At 44.3% G+C, this 27,199-nt stretch overlaps 1 protein-coding gene across 4 annotated transcripts, besides 1 other annotated feature; it reads left to right on the top strand.

Annotated features, from left to right (window-relative positions):
• Positions 1-18,121, top strand: Scgdelta (Sarcoglycan delta). 4 transcript variants are annotated; one of them, NM_001169169.2, is made up of 7 exons: positions 1-344; positions 3,582-4,171; positions 4,249-4,369; positions 5,773-6,034; positions 7,256-7,379; positions 7,487-7,792; positions 16,903-18,121. In NM_001169169.2, exons 2-6 carry the CDS (start codon positions 3,653-3,655, stop codon positions 7,673-7,675), a joined length of 1,215 nt encoding a protein of 404 aa, NP_001162640.1. In that variant the 5' UTR covers positions 1-344; positions 3,582-3,652; the 3' UTR covers positions 7,676-7,792; positions 16,903-18,121. The 4 variants fall into 4 exon arrangements, with proteins under 4 accessions (NP_001162640.1, NP_001162639.2, NP_525039.1 ...); NM_001169168.2 differs by having other exon boundaries at positions 1-350; NM_080300.3 differs by lacking the exon at positions 16,903-18,121 and having other exon boundaries at positions 1-350; positions 7,487-8,188.
• Positions 7,794-16,900: a mobile genetic element.
• Positions 18,122-27,199: the final 9,078 nt, after the last annotated feature.

The following is a 27,199-nucleotide window of genomic DNA, read 5'->3' as shown; positions in this document are numbered from 1 at the left end:
TCAGTTGTTGTGCCGCCGTGAAGGAGGACGGTAGCCGTGCGCGCATACGGAGCACATTGGTGCCGCTGGCGTTGGATTCGAGAGACGAGAGAGAGAGTGTTCCAAGATTTCCCAATTCAATAGTTTCGAAAAATCGTTTTCGAGTGTTTTTTTTTTGTCTGTGCTTTCTGGTTTTCGCTGCCTGCTGAGCCATCTGACTAGCGCGCCTCCCGTTCATGGCTGGCGTTTGGAATTGTGAAGGTCAGCGCGTCGTCGCGATCGGACTCCCATTTCAGTGTGTGTCGTAATCCGGCCAAGAGATCGCGTTTGTAAAAGATACGAAATCTGTTTGCTCAAGACATAGTGTAAGAGTACGTATGTATATGACAGTGATCCAAGTCCCTTAGACTTTAGTTAGTAAGGAAACAATTCGATCCACACTAGTTCCCTCAATCTACGCAAAACGCACGGGAACATGGTGATCAAGTGGGTTTGGCCCAATCTAACTAGTCATTTGCCCATTTAGTTGGCCAAAAAGACAGCAGGGTTCTTCCCTTGCCCACATGGTTGTGGAAAAGTTAAGGTTTATGGCTGCTACGCCACTTACGCACGATTGGAATAAAAATGTCCTGCAGGCGGCAACAAGGACATAACAATATACATGCGAGTACAAGAATGACACAAGTGTAGTCCTGCTGCTCCTGCTGCCAAAACGTACGAGCGCCATTAAGTGCGGCAACTACATACAAGCACCTTTCGCACAAGACACAACACGAAATGGTTACAAAATATGAAACTGCTGTGCGGAGCTGGAGTCGTGGTCGTAGTCGCAGTCGCAGTCGGAATACGGAGTATTATGTCCAAAACCACGACGCCGACTGGGACTACGGCTCTGTGCGGATATTAGGGTGCTGGTCCCTTGTCAGAGACGTGCCGTGGCACAGGCTGCTTAACCCCACTAGTTGATAGTTGCTCGTTGCTGGCGTAACCCTTTCCTGCCCCAGCCACATATGCATAAAGGTTCCCGGTCATGTCTGCGACCGTGTCTGTGTCCAACCCGTCCCGTCCCGTTTCGTCCCTTCTTTCCCTTCCTTCCGTCCCTTGCCGTTGATAACTTAATAGCTGGACAATGCAATATTTTTCATTTACGAGTTCATTTCTATAAACGGCCAAACCCAAGTTTGCTGGTCCGGCACCTGACTCCATTCTGGACAGGCAATCCGTACGACTGTGCTTCGCTCTAAATTGCCCACTGCCAAGGACTTTTTAGCCGTTTCTCGTGCACAAGTGGCTCCTTCATCGTGAATGCCAGTTTGCAGTCCGTCAATATCGGCCATGATCTCCGTGGCATATGGCCAGTTAGAGTAAGCTCTCATGGCCATTCAGTAATTTCCCATGAATATCACAATGTAAACGGAATCCGCATGGATGTGACATAAGTCGCAGCAAAAACGTGTGGCACCAGCACAAGCACAAGAAGTGGCAGCAGCAACAGTAACAAAATTAAGAGAGCACCAACTGCTGGGGCAACTTTACCAAGCCGTGCGGCACGTGATGCTTGTGCCCAGCGGAGTTCATATTGCACTGTTTCCCAAGCTTTCCACTTCCCACTTCCCGATCCCGACACCACTCCGAATCCGAATCCGAATCCGATTTCATTTGCATGCCTGTCTGCAGATACTAAATCACCTTCAGCTCCCTTGAACAATTCTCGGAGCACGATCCGTGGCCTTCATCCGGCCTGGAATCTGGTCGAGTTTTCAGATTACTGTGGCAGGATGCAACTGCCAGCGCACCCAAAAGAATACAGGGTCACAAAAGTGTACGAACTTGGAAAATTATAATGAGAAAGGCGTTGAAAGGCCCACAAACCTGTGAAACATATACTATTTTATTTTCTGGGTGCACACTGTCTACTTGGGGCTGCCCATATTGTGTCTGCACTACAAGCATTTCAAAATAAATAACACAATTGCCGACTGTGGAAGTTGGCCTGTTAATTGCTCGCCAGATGGGACTATGCCACTTACCCCACCCAATGGGGGTAAATCGAACCCTTTCTCTTTTTTGTTCATCCGTAGTTTGTACGTTAAGTGTAATACTTTTTCAAATCGGTCGGCAGGTGCGCCACATCCCAGATACCGCACACCTTGCCAACGATCCAGACGGATCACAAATCGTTGACTTAAGAGCCCTCCGTGCTCCACGCTCCATGCTCCTCGCCACTCAGAATGCACTAAAATGGGCCGTAAACAATCGAAGTAATTGCCGACGCGGACTGTATAAACATAGTGATAAACATAAACAAAATCGGTCCATGGCCATGGAAGGGACGACGGAAGGAGGGCGGAGTACTTTTGGTCGGAGATGAGGTGACCAGAAGAGAATAGGTTGTTAAAGCATTTACGGCCGATCGGTCAGTAGACATGTGGAAATAGTATTTCACTTTGTATCTCGAGCAGGCCTCGCCGAAGAGCTAAAATGAGTAGAGATATAAATAAGTTGCCGAAATAGAGATTATCTATATATTTATTTATATATTTCATCTTTATTGAGCGCGCACAGAATGTATTTCATAACTCACGCGGATTGGTTATTAAGATGCCGATGATGATAATTATAGACACCACCACCAAAGTATAGAACTGTTGATCTGAACTGAACTGAGATAAACTAAGATGAACTGAGCTGTCTGTGGCAATGATGCGTGCCACACCTTTCGACCTTTAAAGCGCCAAAGGCAACGCGAAACAGAACAGCCGCATTCAACTAATTACCTTTGACATCAGATTGGCCGGAAAATAATTTACTTGCTGTTCTAGAATTGCTTATTTATTTATTCACGAGCCTCACGAGCAAAAAGTCTATAATTTATTCATTTATGACTTTTTATTTTATTTATTATGATTTCTTTTGACAGAATGGTTTAATAAATACTCCGCCCACCCCCCGCCGTCATTTCCGCAGCTCATGCATGTAAATGCAGTCAGAATATATATTCGCACTCACTCACCAGCAGTCCGCAGTTTGCAGTTTTCAGTTTTCAGTTCCCAGTTCCCAGTTCGCAACTTGCAACTCGCAGTTCGCAAATGCAGGTAGCTGCAGTTGCAGTTGCTGCAGGCATGCATAATTGAAGAGATGCACGTGTGAAGTCGCCAACAGCTGGCGCCGCCAAAGTCATCAACTGGCGCATTTGTAGATGCACTTCCAGTGGCATCTGCAGCTCCCACTGCATGGGCGGCTAACTGCATCAGCCAGCTGCATACTTTAGTGCTTTGGTGCTTTGCCACCCATGTAACTCCGTAGCTCCGGAGTAGCAGAGCAGATTTATGGACTCGATGGCTTCCAGGTCCAGACGCAGACTTCTGCGCTTTATCATGGACAGCTCCCCGCGATTACCGTGCAAACCCATGGCATCCACCGTTGTCTTAGCACTATGGATTTGCGAACGAGGGCTCGACTCCTTTGGAAATCACTCACAAAGTTGTCCAAATGCATGGAACAACGCATGTGGAGCCTGCTGCCTCTTATGTCGAAAGTTCCTTTTTTTTTTTTGACTCTACCATGCACCGCCGTTCATTGTTTGCTTGCACTCCTTGCAGGATACAGGATACGCAACCGGAGAGTCATGCACTTCCCATGCATCCACTAGCTGCAGTGCAGCAGCGCCGGAATGTTGGCCGCTGGCAGCAGTGAGATCACTGACTTTGGGCCACACTCGCGCCAACTAACGGCTGGCAACACGCCCAAGCGACCCAACAAGGCCAGCAGCCACCGTCCTGGTTCTGGTTCTGGTCCTGGCCCAATGACAACTGGTGGCACCAGCTCAGCGAGCGGTAACGGAAACAGCGGTGGGGCTCTGAACGCCATTCCCACGACGAAGGTCGGGAGCGGAGGAGGCGGCGGAGGCGCCATGTCCGCCACAACGGTGACTGCGACGACGGGGAAAGCTACTGTAAGCCATGGCCATAGTCATGGCCACGCTCTGGGGCGCAGCGAGACGAGGAGCGGTCGGAGCGCAGCAGCTGGACGCTCCAATGTGGACGGATTCGTTGGCGGAATCGAGACGTACTTGGGCCTCATCGGGTGGCGAAAAAAGTGCCTGTATACCCTGCTGCTACTGCTGATGCTGCTCATCATCACGAACCTGGTGCTCACCCTCTGGATACTCAAGGTGATGGAGTTCTCAACGGTAATTGCCACTCAGCCACTGGGCCCCCAATCCCAACCCGAGCCCCAAACACTCACCACTTCGCTTATCGCTTTCAGGAGGGCATGGGGCAGCTTAAAATCGTACCCGGTGGCATACAGCTGTCCGGACAAGCGATAATTATGGACATGCTGCGCGCCTCCACAATCCGTTCGCGGCACGGTCAACCCATTTCCATAGGTGAGTGCGAGTCGCTTTTCCGTGGAACACCTCCGGCATTATCGAGCGATTAGGTGGCACCTCCAAACGGCGTCGCAGTTGTGCGGACATCCCCCGTTCGGATTCCTATTAATATTCATTTCATAAATTTGCAACCTTCACGCTTCTTTCGCACACTTCACACATTTCACACAATTCGCACCCCACGCGGCTGGTTAGATCGTGGTCACGCCTTGATGAGCCATCGCCTAGGATTCGGGGGTGAGGGTTCAGGGGCACATGGGACGGCCGCTGATGAACTTCCTCCGCAAATGTCAAAGTCATGGGGACCACCAGCCACATGCTGCCTCCGATGACTGACTCGGCCGAGTGGCCGAATGGCGGACAACTGGACGACTGGATGGCTGGGTGGCTGGATGGCTGAATGACTGAATGGCATCATCCAGTGCATGTTTAATGAACTGCGCTGCCGGCCGCTATTATGCAGCCTCCGAGGAGCATAGGCAGGCCCATTTGTTTTCCCGTGCTTGAGGGCAAGTGCATCGGGCTTAAACATTCATGGCACAGGTGGACAGGAGGTTAGGTGGTTAGGTAGATGGGTGTAGAAGTGGGCAGGCGTACGGTTGGGGATGGTCGAGGACAAATGGGTGCCGGTGCCAGTGAAGACATAAATCAACAGATATCAAGCGTGCTCAGCACGAAGGCACGACCAGGAGCCAGAAATCAGGAGCGCTAAGCGTCGGTAAATGAGATCGGGGCTGTTGCTCCGCTTGCCCCACTTGCCCAGCTTGCTCCACTTGCTCTGCCTTGAGCAGCAGCCAAGATGTACAATTACAGATAAGCCATATGAAGGCACGAGCTGAGAAGACTGATGCCATTTCCCAGGGACCTTCGTCCATGTGTCGACAGCAAAATGTTACCAAAAAGCAGCAGAGCATTTCCCGCAGCGATAAGCGACAACCGCAGATACGTGCGCGGAAGTGGGCGGTGGGTACTGGGTGCTGGGTGGTCCAGATGGACGGATACGGATACGAATCCCGACTAGGACTGAGGGATGGTCGATGGGTGACGGGTGACGGGTCACGGCGGAGCACAGCCACCTGGCGGGCCTGTCAGCGAGGGCTGATAGCTGATAGTTGATAGCCAAGAGCGATGGCCATGCTCGACCCGGCTGAGACAATGGAGGAGAGCGGGGACTGAGTTTTGATTTCCGTTTCCGGCGACTTGTAACGTGCTATCTTAGCCAGATGAGCACGGATGCCCACTTTCAACGCCTCTGCGGCTGTTTGGCGTTGTGTGTTCACTCATTTATATTGCAATTACTGCTTAAATTACCCGCATTTGTCATACAAACACTCACTGCAATCCTCATCCGGCGCATATGTATTTTCCGTGTATCTATACCTATTTCTTGCTTTCAACAGAGTCATCACGTAACTTTTCAATCAATACACGTGATCCGAATGGCATGATTGAGAATCATTTATTCCTGGGACACGATAAGTTCGAGTGCCTGTCGGCGGGATTTCGCATAAACGACACCAACGGACGCAGCCTGTTCTCCGTGAACCGAGATGAAGTCACCATCGGAGCACATGCCCTGCGGATCGACGGCGAAGGTGGCGCCGTCTTCCGGGAATCCGTGCAGACGCCCCATGTGCGGGCCGAGCCCGGCCGGGAGCTGAGGTAAGTACTGAATGTGGATGTGAGTGGATGTTGAGTCCGGGAGACTCTGGTGATTGCCAACAGGAGGCAGGAGGATGGTACAATGGGGAGAAGGGAATGGCTAGCGAACGATCTGCCAACGGAGTGCCGAAGCCATGGCCAATTAAAGTAAATGAAATCGAAAGCCAATCTACTGCAGTCCGGTGTTGAAATTCAATGACTGTAATAAATTTTGCAGGAATTCGTTGCCAGCAACGGGCAGCATCCACGGCACGCCATGTTGTGGCATATTAGTCGTTCTTGGATGGAGTTCGTTGGGGAAATCTGAGAAATAAAAAATTAAAAGCAAACCAAACACTCGGCTACGCTCGTTCTCGCCCTCGTGGGTCTCTGTCAACGTCACCTTTGCGGTAACAAAAACAACGCCAGGCCCACGTCCACGCCCCCGCCCATTCCCAGCTGGTGTCGTGGTGTTCGGGGTGCACTGCAGCTGCATCTCCACTGCATCCAGTGGCACCACACCACACCGCACCGATGCCACCTGTATAGGTGTCGGTATTCAGCTCAGTGAGCTCACGCGGGCAGCGAAAATATTTATACACATTTGTCAGAATGTACACAAACGGTGGCAGTGAATTAAAAAGCGCTACAGGGGGCAGAACCTTTTTTTTCCTGTACGGCTAACGCCAGAATCGGACTGCGATTGGGATTGGCACTGGGTGGCAATGGGTGGCTATGGGTGGCAGTGGACGGCACTGGACGGCACTGGATGGCACTGGATGACACTGGGATTGGGATTGGGATGGCAGTCTCTTGCATTATGCCCATCCATCAGCCCATCTGTCCGCGTGGGCGAGTATGTGTACACATGGACCATTAACGGGATCGGCGGCTTGTAATAACATTTTCATTGACAAATTTGATGATAGCTGCCTGTTGGTTCATGAAAATTACAAATTGTCTGCCGCCAGATACACAGGCAAACATTTCAGTTGACGCGGCGACATCGATGTCAGCGCAAAGTCATATCAGCCATTCAAATTGAAATTGCAATGTTTTCAAGGCACTGCACCAATTGAGCGACTTTCCGTTTCATTAGGCCAGGGCATTCTGGTGAGGGGACACCCAGTCCCGAATCCCAAATACCGAATTCTGCATCCTGCATTCAGCATTCAGGATTCAGCATTCTGCACTCACGAGCCGAGGTGGCGGCACAACACTTTCCTCCTGATTTAATTACAGACTCGAATCGCCCACACGCCAATTGGAGATGACGGCGGCCAAGGACATCAATTTGCAATCGCGGGCAGGAGGCATAGAAGTCGTGGCCCTGGAAGACGTCAAGTTCCGAGCCCTCGATGGGAGCGTAAGTATGATTGAACGCTAGCAGCGTAGACTGAAAGCCACATGGCGTGGGGTGAGTGGGTAGTAGTAGCGTAATCACTTGTCCTCCGTGTGCTCTTCTCGATGCAGCTGCGCCTGGAGTCCTCCAAGATACTTATGCCCAACCTGCGGACGGCCCAGCCGCCCATTCTGGGCACTGCCCAAAGCAGGGATCACATGCACCGCGTCTTCCAACTCTGCGCCTGTTCCAATGGCAAGCTTTTCCTCGCTGCACCCCACTCCATATGTGCCGGCGATGATTCCACGGTCTGCAGATGATTGCACGATTCGGCGCGCTGGCAGTCAACATCTACATCGTCCACATCCGATAGATCCCGATCCCGAATCCGATTCCGATCCGATACGGATACGAATACGGACACTCATTAAGGAGCTGTGTTCACACATGAACACGAATATATTTAAAGACTTACAATTTTGGGCTCCGTTCATATCTTATGTAAATGAATCGAGAGCGATAAATTATATTTAGGATTTTGTTATCTAAGGCGACATGGGTGCATTGCTCAAAAACATGTAATTTAAGTGCACACTACATGAGTCAGTCACTTGAGATCGTTCCCCGCCTCCTAAAATAGTCCCTTAGTGGGAGACCACAGATAAGGTCCTCGCCGCTCAAGATAGGCAGATGTGCCCGAGCGTGGGACCTCGATAAGGCGGGGACTATTTACTTAGGCCTCTGCGTAGGCCATTTACTTTAAGATGCGATTCTCATGTCACCTATTTAAACCGAAGATATTTCCAAATAAAATCAGTTTCTTACAAAAACTCAACGAGTAAAGTCTTCTTATTTGGGATTTTACATTTGGTCAATCGAGCCTTTAATCGACTCTGCAGTTTCCCCCTACCAAAGGTAAGGAACTCAGAGAAAGGCCAGCTCCTTTAAGCATCTTACAGCTAAAGGTAGCAAAAATAAGTGACTCTTGTTTCCCCCTACCAAAGGTAAGGAACAGAGTATAAATATAAAAAGCAAAAAGATACAAAAGAATCTTTTATGTTTTAAAACAAGCACCTTATAGTCTATAGCTAAAGGTTGCTTTGTGTACCATCATAAATTGTGGTAAGGCGTGCTTGAGGCCATACATCAGCAATTGTGAAATTAAAAAGTGCATAACAAAAGTGCCTTATAAATGCTCTAATAGCATTAAATCAGCTCATAAATAGAGTGCAGTGTATATGCCATAAGAGCATAAATTAAATAAAAAGTGCCTGAAAACAGTGCCTTATAAATGCTCTAATAGCATTAAATCAGCTCATAAATAGAGTGCAGTGTATATGCCAAAAGAGCATAAATGCCGAAATAAATGGCTAAAAAACAAAAAATCTGACTGGACTACAAAAATAATAAAACGTGCCAAAAAAAAAAAAAAAAAAAATCATCTTTAAACATCGACGGAGCCTTAAAGAAGAGAAGGAAGTCAAATTCAAAGGAGCCTCTACCAGCAGCAGAAGCAGCAACAACAGCAGCAGCAGAAGCAGCAACAGCAGTAGCAACAGCAGCAACAACAGCAGCAACAGCAGCAGCAACAACAACGACATCAGCTAAGTCAAAACAAGAATTTTCTGTTTATCCAAACACACATATATATATAAATACATATAAAATACATATACACGTACTATATATATTAAGAAATTACAAAAAATTTTCAAAATGATGTCAGAAAAGACTATTCAATTCCTTAAGAAGCAGTCCGAAATTATTTTGGAAATTAGAAAGTTGGAAGTAAAACCAACATTAACAGATGTAGAAATTCTAAAATTAAATGAGCTTCAAAAAGGTTTCATTGCTAATCATAGCAATTTGTTAAAGATCGGCGTTGTCGATCATGAATATTTTAACGCGAAGCAGTATGATTTAATAATGATGGTGTTAGAAAAAATTAAAAATAAAAATGAAAAAATTAAGGGCGAGTCGGTAGAAAACACTTTCCCTAAATCAAACACTGTCCCTAAATCAAACCCTCCCCCTACATTAAACCTTGAAATGCGTGGTCACCCTGAAAAAGAGGGTATAGCACAAAACAACGCTTTAAAAGTAGAGCAGGCATTTCGTAATAATGTTGGCCAATTTCGAGTATATCTAGAAGATACGTCTAAACTAATAGACAGTAGTCCAGATTTCCTTAAAATAAGGAAAAATAAAATTGAATTTTTATGGCATAAAATAGATAACCTGATTGAACAGGTGAATAGTCATTTTGAGAGTTCGCTATTCGAAGAAGAAATTAGCGAACTTGAATTTGACAAACAAAATATTCTTACAGCCATTAATAGTCGACTCAGTGGCACAATAAATAAAGCTGAAATGTCGACGGTTGTTAAGGCGGAGGAGTTACCAACCCTGCCTAAAATACAGATTCCCACCTTCTTTGGTGATTCCAAAGAATGGGATCTTTTTAATGAACTCTTTACAGAGCTCATACATGTGAGAGAGGATCTCAGTCCTTCTCTCAAATTTAATTATCTAAAGTCAGCATTAAAAGGAGAAGCCAGAAATGTGGTTACTCATTTACTGCTCGGCTCTGGAGAAAATTATGAAGCCACTTGGGAGTTTTTGACCAAGCGATATGAGAATAAAAGAAACATATTCTCAGATCATATGAATAGGCTTATGGATATGCCAAATTTAAATTTAGAATCCAATAAGCAAATAAAGACATTTATTGACACGATTAACGAGTCAATTTATATTATAAAATTAAAGGCACAATTACCAGAAGATGTGGATGCAATTTTCGCTCACATAATTCTTCGGAAATTCAATAAAGAATCACTCAATTTATATGAAAGCCATGTTAAAAAGACAAAAGAAATACAGGCACTTTCTGATGTCATGGACTTTTTAGAGCAAAGGCTCAATTCTATATCATCATTCTCACAGGAAGTAAAACCTGTAAAGAAAATGATTAATAATAACAAGAATAAAAATTATAGTGACAATTGTGCATATTGCAAACTACCAGGGCATTATTTAATTCAATGCCATAAATTTAAAATAATGAATCCAGCAGAACGGTCTGACTGGGTAAGAAAAAATGGGATTTGCCTAAGATGTCTGAGGCATCCGTTTGGTAAAAAATGTATAAGCGAGCAGCTTTGTTCGACTTGTCGTAAACCTCACCACACGTTACTTCACTTTGCAGGTCATAATCCAGAAAAAGTGAATACGTGTAGAACAACAGGTCAAGCCTTGTTGGCCACGGCCTTGATTCAAGTAAAGTCGAGGTATGGAGGCTTTGAACAATTAAGAGCATTGATTGATAGTGGCTCTCAAAGCACAATTATTTCAGAAGAGTCTGCACAGATTCTAAAATTGAAAAAATTTCGGTCTCATACTGAAATAAGTGGAGTATCTTCCACAGGAACGTGCATCTCCAAGCACAAAGCGGTTATTTCGATAAGAAATTCTCCGAAAAATTTAGAAATTGAAGCAATTATTCTCCCAAAACTTATGAAGGCACTTCCAGTCAACACGATTAATGTTGATCAGAAAAAATGGAAGAACTTTAAATTAGCCGACCCCGATTTTAATAAACCGGGTCGCATTGATTTAATCATTGGAGCAGACGTATATACTCACATTCTGCAAAATGGAGTTATAAAAATAGACGGTCTCCTTGGGCAAAAAACTGATTTCGGGTGGATAGTTTCTGGATGTAAAAAATCCAAAGGAAAAGAAACCATTGTAGCCACAACAATAGAAATAAAAGAGTTAGATCGCTACTGGGAAGTGGAAGAAGAAGAAAAAGATGATATCGAGTCTGAAATCTGTGAAAATAAATTTATCAAAACGACAAAAAAAGATTCAGATGAGCGATACATTGTGTCAATTCCATTCAAGGAGGATGTCACCTTAGGAGATTCAAAGAAACAAGCGATAGCTCGTTACATGAATCTGGAGAAAAAACTAAAAAGAAATGAAAAACTTAAGGTTGACTACACTAAATTCATGAATGAATACATGGATTTAGGACACATGATTGAAGTGAGTGATGAAGGCAAATATTTTTTACCGCACCAGGCAGTGATTAGAGATTCAAGCCTTACGACCAAATTGAGAGTAGTTTTTGATGCTTCAGCAAAAACTACGAATAACAAAAGTTTGAACGACATAATGTGGGTTGGGCCACGAGTTCAAAAAGATATTTTTGACATTATTATTAAATGGAGAAAATGGGAATTTGTTGTTTCGGCAGACATTGAAAAGATGTACCGACAAATTAAAATAGATAATAATGATCAAAAATATCAATATATTTTATGGAGAAATTCTCCAAAAGAAAAAATTAAAACATATAAATTAACCACAGTCACTTACGGAACTGCATCTGCACCATATTTGGCTACCAGGGTTCTGGTAGATATTGCAGATAAATGTAAAAACCAAGTTATTAGTGCAATAATTAGGAATGATTTCTATATGGATGACCTAATGACTGGAGCTGATTCGGTAGAAGAAGCTAATAAATTAATAACATTAATTCCCCATGAATTGCAGAAAGTTGGATTCAACTTAAGGAAATGGATTTCCAACAATTCCAAAATATTAACCACTGTGGAGGACACAGGGGACAATAAGGTTCTCAATATTATCGAAAATGAATGTGTTAAAACTTTAGGACTAAAATGGGAACCTCAAAAGGATTTATTTAAGTTCAGCGTAAATTGTAATGATGAATCAAAAAATATAAATAAGCGCGTTGTGTTATCAACGCTAGCAAAAATATTTGATCCGTTAGGATGGTTGGCACCAGTCACGGTTTCAGGAAAACTTTTTATTCAAAAACTTTGGATAAATAAAAGTGAATGGGATCAGGAATTATCCATAGAAGATAAAAATTATTGGGAAAAATATAAAGAAAATTTATTATTGTTAGAGAATATTCGAATCCCAAGGTGGATTAATTCAAACAGTTCTTCAGTCATTCAGATTCACGGATTTGCGGACGCCTCCGAAAAAGCATATGCTGCAGTAGTCTATGCTAAAGTAGGACCTCATGTTAATATAATAGCTAGCAAAAGTAGAGTCAACCCTATAAAAAATAGGAAGACAATTCCCAAACTCGAGCTGTGTGCAGCTCACCTGCTTAGTGAATTAATCCAAAGACTAAAAGGATCAATTGACAATATAATGGAGATCTATGCTTGGAGTGATTCCACGATTACCTTAGCATGGATTAACAGTGGTCAAAGTAAGATCAAATTTATAAAAAGAAGAACGGATGACATTCGGAAATTAAAAAATACTGAATGGAATCATGTTAAGTCAGAGGATAATCCAGCAGATTTAGCATCCAGGGGAGTGGATTCTAACCAGTTGATCAACTGTGATTTTTGGTGGAAAGGTCCGAAATGGCTAGCAGACCCAAAAGAACTTTGGCCTCGGCAGCAGTCTGTAGAAGAACCTGTCTTAATAAATACAGTATTAAATGACAAAATAGATGATCCTATTTACGAATTAATAGAAAGGTATTCCAGTATAGAAAAACTTATACGTATAATAGCATACATAAATAGATTCGTGCAGATGAAAACAAGAAATAAAGCCTATTCATCAATTATTTCAGTAAAGGAGATAAGAATAGCGGAAACAGTTGTTATTAAGAAACAACAAGAATACCAGTTTAGGCAAGAGATAAAGTGCCTTAAAATCAAAAAGGAAATCAAGACAAATAATAAAATATTGTCATTGAATCCATTTTTGGACAAGGATGGGGTTCTAAGAGTTGGAGGAAGATTGCAAAATTCCAATGCAGAATTTAATGTTAAACATCCAATCATTTTAGAAAAATGCCACCTAACAAGCTTATTAATAAAAAATGCTCATAAGGAAACATTGCATGGAGGGATAAACCTAATGCGAAACTATATCCAAAGAAAGTATTGGATTTTCGGGTTGAAAAATTCGTTGAAAAAGTATTTAAGAGAATGTGTAACGTGTGCAAGGTATAAACAAAATACAGCTCAGCAAATAATGGGTAACTTGCCAAAATATAGAGTGACGATGACATTCCCGTTTCTTAATACTGGAATAGATTACGCAGGTCCTTATTATGTTAAATGTTCAAAAAATCGTGGCCAAAAAACATTTAAAGGATACGTTGCTGTATTCGTTTGCATGGCCACCAAAGCCATACACTTAGAAATGGTAAGCGATCCAACTTCAGACGCATTTTTAGCAGCACTCAGAAGATTTATTGCTAGACGGGGAAAATGTTCCAATATCTATTCAGACAACGGAACAAATTTTGTAGGAGCTGCAAGAAAATTAGATCAAGAGTTATTTAATGCAATACAAGAAAATATAACGATTGCAGCGCAGCTTGAAAAGGACAGGATTGATTGGCATTTTATTCCCCCGGCAGGACCTCACTTCGGAGGTATTTGGGAAGCTGGAGTTAAGTCAATGAAATACCATTTAAAGCGTATAATCGGCGACACTATTTTGACTTACGAAGAAATGTCAACTCTTTTATGTCAAATAGAAGCATGCTTAAATTCAAGGCCATTATACACTATAGTTAGTGAGAAGGACCAACAAGAAGTTTTAACACCAGGTCATTTTTTAATTGGAAGACCACCTTTAGAAATAGTCGAACCAATGGAAGATGAAAAAATCGGAAATTTGGATAGGTGGAGACTTATCCAAAAAATGAAGAAAGATTTCTGGGTTAAGTGGAAAAGTGAATATTTGCATACGCTCCAGCAAAGGAATAAATGGAAAAAGGAAATTCCTAATATAGAAGAAGGGCAAATAGTTTTATTAAAGGATGAGAATTGTCATCCTGCAAGATGGCCTTTAGGAAAGGTGGAAAAGGTGCATAAGGGGAATGATGATAAGGTCCGAGTGGCTAAAGTAAAGATGCAGGAAGGATATATCACTAGACCCATTACTAAAATTTGTCCCTTGGAAGGAATAAAGTCTGTTGACAAAAATGAGGCTGACCAAGAGCCAAAAAGACGAACTAGAGCGACATCGGGAATGTCCAAGATCGGAATCATTATGGCAATGTTGTTGTTTGTGTTAAGTTGTCAAGTTTCTAGCGCATTACCTAAAGATATAGCACCAAGATATTCTATAGACAAAATAAATAAAACCTCAGCAATATATCTAGACCCGCTAGGAGATGTTGAGATTGTGAGTACTTCTTGGAATTTGGTTATCTATTATAAAATGGATCCATATTTTAAAATGTTAACAAAGGGTAATGCGCTTATACAAAGTATGAGGAAAGTTTGCGAAAGACTTCATAGCTTTGAAGAGCAATGTAGTCTAGTCTTAGATAATATGCAAAGTCAGTTATCGGAACTTGAAGAAAACAATAAATTGTTTATGATACAGTCTAGATCTAGAAGCAAGCGTGCTCCTTTCGAATTTATGGGTTCCTTGTATCATATTTTATTTGGTATAATGGATGAAGATGATAGAGAGCAATTAGAAGAAAATATGAAGAATTTGTTAGATAACCAGAACAACCTTGATAAACTAATTCAAAAACAAACATCTGTGGTTGATTCAACTTCTAATCTATTAAAGAGAACAACAGAAGATGTTAACTCCAATTTTAGAAGTATGCAAATAAGAATTGAGAACATGACAGAAGTTCTTAAAGAAAATTATTATGTTTATAAGGAATCAATAAAATTCTTTATGATTACGAAACAGCTACACTCATTGATTGAAGAAGGCGAAAAAATTCAAGCAGGCATTATAAGCCTGTTGATTGATATTAATCACGGTAGGCTAAATACAAATATTCTCAGGCCAAATCAGCTTAAAAAAGAAATTGCCAAAATTCAGCAGAGTCTTTCGGAGAACCTAGTAATTCCAGGAAAACGGTCAGGTACGGAACTTAAGGAGGTGTATACACTGTTAACAGCCAGGGGTTTATTCATCGACGATAAATTGATCATTAGTGCAAAAGTGCCTCTGTTTAGCAGGCATCCATCCAAATTGTTCAGGCTTATTCCGGTGCCAATTCGAAATGAAGATCGGATAATAATGGTGCATACAACGTCCGAATATTTAATTTATAATTTTGAGATAGATTCCTATCACATAATGACGGAAGCCACATTAAATCAATGTCAGAAATGGCAACTAAATAAGAGAATATGCAAAGGAAGTTGGCCCTGGAATTCAGCGAATGATAATGCATGTGAGATTCAGCCTCTAAAGCCAGATAAAGCGGCGAACTGCATCTATAAAACAGTAGTCGACTCTAAAAGTTACTGGGTAGAGTTAGAAAAGAAAAGTAGTTGGTTGTTTAAGGTTCCTGCGAATTCAAAAGTCCGTCTGCAATGTACTGGCTCTCAAATTGAATTGTTTGATTTGCCTCAGCAAGGAGTTTTAAGCATTGCGCCATATTGTACGGCAAGAACCGACGATAAAATTCTAGTTGCCCACCATAACATTCAGTCCGAAAGTGAAGAATTATTATCAACACCTTATATAGGAGAAGTTAGTGAAGCGCCGAAGATTATTTGGGATCCGCTGAAACTATCAATATTAAATCATACTGAGGAATTTGAACGATTGAATAATGAAATTAAATTTATGAAAGAGAACCATCAAAAATTGAAAGATTTACATTTCCATCATATTTCCGGACATGCTGGATTAATTATTGCTTTAATACTAATGATAGTATTAATAATATATTTCATACGGAAATGTGCTGTGCAACAAAGAATGCAAGCAATAACCTTTGCAGGTCCGTTGCCAGTACTATAAATATCAATAGTAAATAAACAATAAAATAATATAACAAATAAAAATATACAGTCCACTATATCGTTGTTTAATAGAAAATGTACTTCTACATAGAAAAAGCAAAATGTTTAAAATAAGTTAATTGAGTACAAATTGTTGAATTAAAAATAATATAAACCATAATTGTAATCCAATAAAATTAAAAGCCAGAAAAACTAGGCCCATTGAAATCTTAGTTGCAAAATAAATGAACATATATCAAATAAATACAGTCCACTACTGTTATAAATGCAACTAATATACTAATGTACATCTCAGCTTGCTGGCCCTTTGGCAGAATGTTCACACATGAACACGAATATATTTAAAGACTTACAATTTTGGGCTCCGTTCATATCTTATGTAAATGAATCGAGAGCGATAAATTATATTTAGGATTTTGTTATCTAAGGCGACATGGGTGCATTGCTCAAAAACATGTAATTTAAGTGCACACTACATGAGTCAGTCACTTGAGATCGTTCCCCGCCTCCTAAAATAGTCCCTTAGTGGGAGACCACAGATAAGGTCCTCGCCGCTCAAGATAGGCAGATGTGCCCGAGCGTGGGACCTCGATAAGGCGGGGACTATTTACTTAGGCCTCTGCGTAGGCCATTTACTTTAAGATGCGATTCTCATGTCACCTATTTAAACCGAAGATATTTCCAAATAAAATCAGTTTCTTACAAAAACTCAACGAGTAAAGTCTTCTTATTTGGGATTTTACAAGCTGGGTCTCCGTAGTTCTGACAGACCGGTATGCAAGTATGCGATTCATGGCGAAACGCGGAGCAGACCACAGCCATAGCCACACCCATACGCACACGTTCATGTTGAGTTATTAATATGCTGACTGGAACATAGGACGGTATACCGTATACCGTATATGATATACCATATACCCAATTAGTGCAAATCACTTACACACACACACGTATAGTATATGATTAGCCAGGCGTACGCGTACATCCTGCGTTCATAATCGTACATTAACTTTCATACCCACACACTGTCGAGGGAATTGTACCCAAACTCGAAGGACAAAATCAAGAGCTTCTTAGACACTTGGATGTTGTGTACTAGTATAACGAAGGGCATTTCGGAGACATAGGCATAGTACCCATAGACCTATATATGTAATATCACCGAGTCAACTAACTACTAATGGATTAAATAAATAGACAGATATGATGTCATAGTCAAACGTAGGATGTCGTCAGAGTTGAGTCGAATCTCACATCAGTATTGGCGTTAATTCTATACCCCTCAGAAATCAGATCAGATTGAACGAAACTCGGTTATAGTTCAGTTTTGGTAGAAATCGCAACACACACAGCTCGCCTTATACAAAGAAAGTATTTCTATTAGGTTTCGATTATAAAAATATACTCGTACGTTTCTTTTTACAACTCGGTTTTATAAATCAGTATCATGAACTTGGTCGATTATTCTTTATAATTGTTAAATCTGTCCCGATTCCATAAAGCAGTCCAGAGATATTGTACATAAGACTGTCCAACTCATAGAACTCCAATACTGCATCATAGCATCAATCTCAGTGCAATATGAATACGAAAACAAATACAAATACTGAATAGGACGTTCATAACCATATTCATGTAGATAATATCGCGGACACAGCAATGAAATTTAGGAAATGTTTATACGATATCTACATACTACGATCAGAATATTCAAAATCCGAAGCAGAACGCTGGTATCAAACACAATACGAAGACAATGAATATCATCCAATAAGTCGCAAGAGCTATTTATACCTACACTAGATACAGATATTAACATAAATTCGAGTATGAGTATCAATATGAATACAGAAATAAATATGGGTAAATGAGTTTGAATATGGCTATGGATATAAATACGAATATAAATATAAAAATATGATTATAAATATGATTATAATTATGAATATGAATACGAATATGAATAGAGTTGAATATGAAATTGCCGTTGAATTTGTCAGGTGCTGAAGCACTGATATATAGATATATATATATATATATATATATATATATAAATGAATGTATATGTATATGTATCACTATGTATGTACACCAAATGCAAATGCTTTTAAATGGACATTAAGTATAATTTGTTGTTAATTTTTTTTAGCACGATTAGGAAACATAAAACGTAATATAGGGAAAATACAGAATCATATATCACATATATTGTAATACAGCAACATACTTACAACAAATACATGCGTAAAGAACAAGCTAATCGCCCCAATTAATTGATAAGTGAAAGAAGATATAGTAAGTCGGGCGGGAAAAACAACAACAAATCCTCTGCCTGCAATTGGTTGGACATACGGATTTTTAATTCGACGGCTAGGATTGTGCGCACTTTTTCCAGCAAAACGCTCAAACGAGGACTCAAGCCGAGTGCTCGTTGGTTGACGCCTTCTAGCGCCACTTGAATGGAGCCATGGAGCAGAGTGATTCAAGTGCTTTGTGGGTGCGTCTAAGCGAAAGTCTCCGTCGCCGAGGACGCCACGCTGACGATGACATGGCCACCAGACCAAATAGGCCCTGCACGCCCAGCCCAGCCCAGCCCAGCCCATCCCAGCAGCTGCAAATGATGTGGTCGTGGTCGCAGTCGTGGTCTTGGCTTCGTCCTTATCCTCGTCGGCGTTGTGGGAGTTGCCGACGGGAAGTACGATGAGTTACTACGGCGGCTACGACGGCACACGACGAATCCTCGGGCGCCTAAATTGAGTTACTCTCCGAGTCAAGGACTTTGAGGCTTTGAGCCGAAATCGAGCTTGGTCCACACAACCAGAAGCTTTGCCAGCAGTCAAGTTTGCCGCACGCGAGGCAGTCAGTTGAATTGGAAAGCTCCACGACGGGATCCCTTGTGACCCAGCCTAGCCCTTGCACTGGACTAGCAAGTAGCGTTCGTTGGCTGCCGGATCCCCTATTCCGTATTGCATATTCCGTATTCCGTATTTCATATGCCGTATACCATACTCCATGACCATCCAACGAGCAGCGATGCAGGCGGAAGAAGTACAGCAGGGTGCGATGTCGCACTCGGCGTTATATTTAGTAGTCTATTAATATTCAAACAGGCTCTTTTGTACTTTTCCTCCTCATTGACGCGCTCGTCTGACGCTGTCGCTCTTTTTGTCAAGCATACGCCCCGTTGTACGACCCTCACACGTGGCCATGTAATCACATAAAATTTTCTAATTACCGCACTAACAAGCATACACAAGCTTTCCAAAACTGACAGCTAGGAAGTAACTTTCGCGACTCTTCCATTTTGGCAGCCCTTGCCACTTGCCACTCTGCTACACTCTGCCACACTCTGCCACACTCTGCCACACTTTGCCCCACATTGCCACTTGTGCGTTTTTAGCCCTGAGCACATGCATAGTTTAAATTTCAATGCATAACTCAGCCGCTGTCTTAAGCCGTCCTAAAATTTAAATGAAAACACCTTGCGGCGCCATATGTGAGCGGCCATAAATTCAGCAGGCCACCGCCGACTAGACCCATCCGTTCGCCTTTCCTGAGCGACCTTAAGGGCAGGAGGGGATGTGGGTAGGAATGGGAAATGGGCTACGACCTTACACCCCCTCCCCCACAAAGGACAGGTGTTCCGGGGGGTGGACGCAACAGTTAGTTAGTTAACGATAGCTAAAATGGGTGTAAACCTGCGCCAAGCTGACAAATTAAGTATGCATGAATGTGTAGTGTGTATGTTCGTCCTCGCACACACACACACACACACACACACCAGCACCACACTCACACAGGCACACTCTTAAGTGCCATGGTAGGGGGGGTGTGGCATTTCTTTCACGTTGCAGTTAATAGGATTTGGCTGAAGAGCGGAATGAAATTAATTGTTTCATTTGTTTATAAAACGTTCAAGTCACTGCTCTTGCTCCACTGTTGACAGCGAGGTGTGCGTGTGTGCACGTTTCCACGACTGGGTGTGTGTGTGTGTGTGTGTGTGGGCGGATGGGTTGTATGGGTGTGCGGTGTGTGCGTGTTCGGGCGTAGGGATCTTTAGGTGCATACCTTAACTGACGTTTAAGTGGGCAATTAGGCAAAGCTGTGTAATGTTTTCATCGTTAAGGACGTACGTTGCACAGCCAGTTGGAACGTGCCCCCGTCCATCCGCTGCAAGGATTTGCTTTTTGGCCAACTTTTGAGCCCGCTTTCAACTCACTCATTCACTCAGTCAGTCAGTCAGTTGGGCACTGCTGACCCACCCAGAGGCAGGTCAATCTAGCCAACCCGACAGATTGATCTGGGCTAACCATTTCGACGGCCTATCTGGAACTCCGTCCAAGAACACTCCTTGGAGATGGAGCAGTTGGAAAAAGTCATATTTCCCGGGAGACCGACTGCAGCCTGTCGTTGCCTCAACCATTTATTAACTTATTAAATTACACACATACTTGCACAGGTTGCCAAGTCTCGAGGAGACTGGAAGGGGGGCTAGAACATGCAGCAGGGTGGATGGTTAATTTATTTGCATGCAAACAGACGAACTTGTTGGCAACTTGCAACGACCATCGAACGAGTGCGAGTACTCAGCCTGCATCCACTGCACCCTCTGTATCCCCCGGAACAACTGGAACCTTGAAACCAGCCCGTCGTGGGCCACCTACTTTATGGAGCTGGGCATTTAAGAAAGCCAAGAAGTAGTTGCTGTCGACATCGGCTCGGCTTTGGCATTTGTGTCTTATCTGCCGCATCTCAGTGGCAGGAACGAGGTCGGTCCAAGCAACTAAACGAATTTATGTCGTAATGAATGTCGGTTGCCACATATCTGCGTGTCTATCTGCGCTTTCTGCACAGTTCAGCACTTCTTACTCCCAGCACACGAGTATCCGCCATCCTTATTGCATTGTGGCATTACCGTTTAGGGAAATTTAATAGTTATTCAAAGCGCCGCGAAGGAGCATGCGGCCGAATGTGGCGCAGTTCGCTTATCGGCGAGACTTTCGGAAAATGATTAGTGGCAGCCCCGCCCGTTCGACTCCTGCAGACTCGGAAGAGCTACCAAGGCGTCCAGCTGAGCGAGCCGAGTGCTAAACTGCTCCCAAACCCAAATCCAAACTGGGTAAATTACGAGCTGTTCACTTTGTGCTCAAGAGTTTCCCTATGGGTTAACTCATTTACAATATTCTACTGCCCTTTCCGTGCGAAGGTTACATTCACCCCCCCACAAAACTTGTACAGCTCGTTTAAGGATACCAGCAAATCGCTACACTCCACTTCGCGTAGAGCGTATCCTGGGTGCGCATTGCCGTTGTCCTTTTTCGGATCCTGTCTCTTCTCTCCTCGTGACGGCTTTTTTACGAGCTGTTGCCGGTGCTGCCCGCTATGCGCGGGTGCGTGTTAACAGGCAATTAAATCCGAATTACAATTTGCCCCCTTCTGCAGCCCCATCAGGTACACCCATGTGTGTGTGTGTGTGTAGGGTTGTAATCGCAAGTTCCCTTCCGTTCAGGAGTTAAGCGGCAGGTGTGCCAAGCGCCACGCCGCTCGGTGCGATCCGGACACCAGTGCCACTTTCAGGCAACCACCCTTCTAGCTCCTCGCTCATTCCCATTCCCAATCCCAGTCGAAAGTCAAGCTTGATAAGGCTGGCAAAGTTCAAGAAGCCAGTTGGCTGTTAGCAGTTGGCAGGACTTGGTGCACTGTTTGCTGGCCAACTGGATACACGTGCCAATTAAAGATAAATTTTAATTGCCGCCACAGAATGGAGAATGGAGATTTATGGCTTAGGCATTAACCGAGCAAATCGGACTCGTTTATCGGCCGCCTTTAATTGAATCGAAAGAACACACACACACACACACTTTCATCATACCAGCCCCATACCCTGCCCCATAATCGAATTTCCAAATGGTCGAGAATCGGCATTTGGGCTAGAATGTGGGAGCGTTAGACCGCAGAAAGTTGGCCCAATTGAATTTGGTTGGCTTAATGCGATGGCAACTTATTCAAACCGAATCAAATGTGACTGCTTTTGAAGGGCAAGCACGGGTCGAGGTTCTCCAAGTGCCCATACCCTTCTTGGCCTGTCAAGTTTTATATTCCTTTCCAGTGAACTTGAAAAAATTTGAGAATGTGTGTCATGTGTGTATGATCTTTACGGATCCTACGGATCAGACTCCTGTTGGTGACAATAGTGAAATTTCTTACATTAGCACTACTCTCGTTTGTAGTTTATATTACTTTTAAAATATTTTAGCCATTTGCAATTGGGAACAGTGTAGCCTAGGAGCACAAATACGTGTTTAAAACACCCTGGTGGCGCGACAAAATGTGGGCTTACCATATCACCACCATATCATTACCATGGGCGCAAATGAAGCCATTTCGCCATTCAGCTCGAACTCCTCTCAGCAGCGAAGAGGCGGATGGGAGTAGATGATCGTGCTCCACTGCGGTGTTGTGTGCAGACCCAACTTAATCCTTTTGTGAACAAACATACGCTCTTTAGCCTCTGCTGACCGAACCGGTCCCCGATCCCGTCCTGGTCTTGAATCTGGTCCGGATTCCGAGGCAAAACTGGTCCTGTCTCCGTTTCTGTTTGTGACTCGCGCGGCAGAGGTGACGCGGGGCGGATAGTGAGGGGCGTTGCAAAAAGTGTGGCAAGCGGAAATCAAATGAAAAACTCGTGCGTCGCCCCAAAAATGGCACACACAAATAGTATAAAACAAAATAAAATAAACTTTTCCGAACGCATTTCTATTGTCAGCGGCACAGTCTCAGTCTTCGCCGTAGTTGTAGAATGGGCTTTCGCTGGGCGTATGGGGCGTATGGGCTCCTCGCTGAATGGCGAAAACTTTCCTGGTGTGCGGGTGCCCTGCCCGGCTTTTGTTTGTTGTTCTCGGTTCCCAGTACCCAGATTCCAGCTCCCAGTACTCAGTTGCCGGTTTGCAGTTACCAGTTTTCTCGGCAAGAGCGTTTGTTTTCTTTTCCTTTCCCTTTATTACGTATTTTATTTTTTAGCTGTGGCAGTGGCAGAACCAGAACCGTTCACTTCATTTGCCTACACGGCCGGGCCAAGAAGCACTTTGCATGGCTGGGAAGGCAGGGGGGATGGCGTTACTGCGGCTGTTCCTGGCACAGCCCAAAAGGATCAGGGAGGCGGAGGAGCAGCAGCAGGAGCTGCAGGGGTAGCAGGGGTAGCAGGGGCAGCAGCACCACCACTGGCGAAAGGACAAACTTTTGTCGCTTGGTAATGATGGCATTTTGGCATTGCCGTTGTTATTGTTGTTTTAAAGTTTCGTGCACACAAGTTTAAACAAAGCAGCCGCCAGTCCCATAAACAGTCGACAGGCGTTGTGTTCATGGGTCAAGTCAAGCAACAGTCATCCAAGCGGAGGTCGTGGCAGGGAAGGAAGGGCATCCTCGCCAGCAGCAGCAGCTGCAATCGCATCAAGTATACGCCCCATTGCGGCTAAAAGTAAAGAATCGCATCGAGCAATAGAATGTTATAGTGCCCAATGAGGCCTGCGCCATGACTGGCCACGGATTGTGTCTCTGCGTCCCGTCTTGGCACTGGAGCCCTGTTATCACTTAATTGAAAACATAAAACCGGTGGTCATTAGTGCAGGACGCCCTGCTAATCGGCTTTCGCCCCAGCACAATACATGCTACACAGTACATAACTTTTGCTTGTCCCCATGCGAATGGCGAATAATTTGCCACACAAACGTTCAAATTAACCGACGCCTCGGTCAGAAGTTCCTTGTAGTTTCCGATCTTATCGACGCCACCACGCGGCACACGAGCTGCACGCTCCACTGAACTCCGGCTCCGTGATTTCGGGGACTTTGGTGTGTCAACTAGCGCGCTGGACCAGCGATAAGGGTCATAAGCAATGCTTATGGGGTTAGCTAGATAACACATAATTGTGTCCAATGTTACGGCAAACTTTGCAGTTGCAAAACAGCATGACCAGCGGGTCAGCGGATGGGCTTTGAGCTCCTGCTCCAGCTCCAGCTCCAGCTGCAACTGCTAGCTTCTGCACCATCATTGCCCCCCTTCAATGGACGGATCATCTGCTGACAACTTGACTCATTTATGAGATGAGATTGGTTGAGATGAGATGGGAGGCAATGGAGTGGAATGATGGGAGCGTAATGACGTGACTGCCGGATCGCCGTCAAGTCTTAAAACGCGTTTAATTTGTTTCCCAAGAATTCGCACAAAGCGCGCCAACTTGTTTTGCCTCCGCTCTTCTGGACCCCCAGACTGTCACAACTTGACGGAGGACGGCACTCCGGAAAACCCTTCCTCGCCAACAATACTCCTTGGAAGGAGTACTCAACCCCATCCCCATGCCCATTTTTATGAACTCTTTGGCGTGGCCTGGGCGCGTTATCTCCGATTGCGAGTCAAGTTCGCTGGCACGCTTAATTACCGACGGCGAGGACCCAGTCTCCTGGCCATCCATCCCCTGGATAACCGACAGTCGAAAAATATGCTGTGACGTCATTTGGCTTCAATTAAAATAGCTGAGGATTGCATGAGGATTTTTAATTAAAATTTACTTTGTAAATTATACGTTCAGAGGGATCTAACCAGTGCGTGCTCCCACATCCCATTCACTCTTTACGTCTGACTGTTTATCGTTAGCCGTGTTTCCCCCAACGCCCCCCGTAAGACGTTTGCCATTTTAGGCAGAACCAAGGAGAAATATCGAATACTGGAGTGCCGCCTTACACTGTCCATATGTACTGCATATGAGTATTAGAGCTGGCAAGTGAAACTCCTCGATTTATACATATATGCTATTTATGGACGTGCTTTGGAGTCCCGAATGGAGTAGTCAGACACTAGGAGCACTCACAACCCATCGGGAGGAGCTCGGCACTGGACTCGGTGCCATAACAATTAATGGACTCTGAGGCACGAACACGGAAATAGAGAAACACAGAAGCACAGTGCCACATACATACATACATACATAGATATGTACATATGTACATGCAGATGTTTCAAAGTTGTCCTATGCCGGGCATAAATTGCTTCTGCCATGGCATACCATTATGGTCGGTGCTGTCGTCGATGCATTTGCTGCTTTGCTTTTGTTTTGGCTGTCGACGCTTATTTGTCCATTGAATTTACAGGCGAAAATATCTGTTTATTTGCGCATGTTGAATATAAATAAATAATTGCCAGTCGCCGATACAATTTATGCATATTTCGGTATAATAATTTTATTGCAAATTAAATCGTCGGCCAATTGCAGCAATTAATGGCTAACTAGTCGGCGTTGCTAACTTTTGGCGGAGGATGGAGAGGATAGAGGACATAGAGACCAAGCACGCACAGCTCACTCTTCGGATCGAAGTCCTGGAATTCCTGGAAATCCAGGAGATCCTGGGGCCATCTACTTGACTTTCCTAACCCAAGACCAACAGCTCGTTGTATCAATTGACAGCAAATAAAATTGTCAGTTGGCTGGCAAACATGGCAAACAGGCGGGCGAATAAACATGGGCCATGCGAGCAGAGCATTTAAGTGTCCAATTTTTAGGAACCACAAACATGACAGCACGGGAAAGACAAACAGCACGAAAACAGCAACAGAAACAGAAGCACCAATGCCAATCGAACCAATGCCCCAACGTCCTGGCAATCTAAGCCGCACAGCTCGCAAACACGCAAACACAACTGAAAGAACGAGCTTGACAGCACGCCGAAGGAATATAATAATGATGATGGGTGGAGGGCAGGAGTGGGGGTTCCAATCCGCCCATCGACCCATTCACCCATTCACCCAACCCAATCGAAACGGCAAAAGGTCGCCGCCCATCGACAGACAGCCACTTACGTGGGTTAGATCACGCCGTGGAAGAGCTGGGGGTATGGAACCCGGCACCCGGCACCCGGCACCCGACACCCGACACCCGGCATCCGGAATCCGGAATCGGGACCACTGTGTGCGTATAGTGAAACGTATGAGCACATTATCTACGTGTTTACATCCCAATTTGATTCCCCGATGATTGCCCTTTGCCCTCCGCCTCTTTGTTTTGCCCTGAAAGATTTGTTGGCAATTTCTTTAGCGTCCACAGCTCAATACGCCGGAGTTGGCGGCAAAGTCGGGTACGGAGATGGCGACGGAGAAGGAGAAGGAGACGGAGACGGATGCGAGGACCGGAGTTGGAGTGGTGTTGGGTCTGGCTGCTTTTCGATTTCCGTTAAACATCTCAATGCTTCCTGCCCGCTGCTTAGTCACTTGCAGTCTTGGTAGTCTCAGGAACAGGCATCTGGTTGCTCCGCTCCACTTTTTCCACATTGTACATCAGTTACTCAGTGCTCACTGCCCCGTCCATCTTGCGACTTCCGTTCGGAGGTAGCCCTAATAACTGCTGATTGTGTGATTTCCCCTCCCAACCATGACGTCCACTCCCACATTGCCACCCGACGTGTTGCGTGCCCGCCCAGCAACTCCTCCTTCCACCTCACTGGCCATAGATATTATGGCCACAAACCAATAGCTCCAGCTCCAGCACCAGCACCAGCACCACCTCCCCTTTTGCTGGCTGTCAGCGTTTCTGTTGGCATTGACCCTCCGGAGACCTTTTCGTACACTCATAAATGTCTTTCAATCATAATGTTTCAATAAGTCAAAATCGATTACGAACTTCATATGAAATTTATTGCACTTTCGCAAATATGACATTGACGGGTTGTGTGTGGTGTGGTGTGGTGTGGTGTACTGTGCCGTGTGTTGTGTTGTGTGTGTCAGCGTGTGTACATGTTTACGACTGCTGTGTGTGCTGAGTGTGCTGTGTGTTTTTGGCCACATAAGAACAGCCGGATGATGATGGGTGGCCGTGAGCGGTGAGCGGTGGGCGGTAGGCGGTAGGCGGTGGACGGTGGGCTGTATGGCATTGGCATTGGCATGGCCATTGCCACAGACTTCGCAGGACTTCAATCGGACGCGCGTGTGTACCGCACTCGTGGTTTGTTTATCGCAAGGTGGGCCGCAGTGGAAGTGGCCGCATGCACACGGCAC

Source organism: Drosophila melanogaster, chromosome X (genome assembly GCF_000001215.4).
Source record: "Drosophila melanogaster chromosome X".
In the NCBI taxonomy this organism is placed as follows: domain Eukaryota; kingdom Metazoa; phylum Arthropoda; class Insecta; order Diptera; family Drosophilidae; genus Drosophila; species Drosophila melanogaster.
Note: the sequence above shows the minus strand (reverse complement) of the source record. Positions and strands in the feature narration are given on the sequence as shown.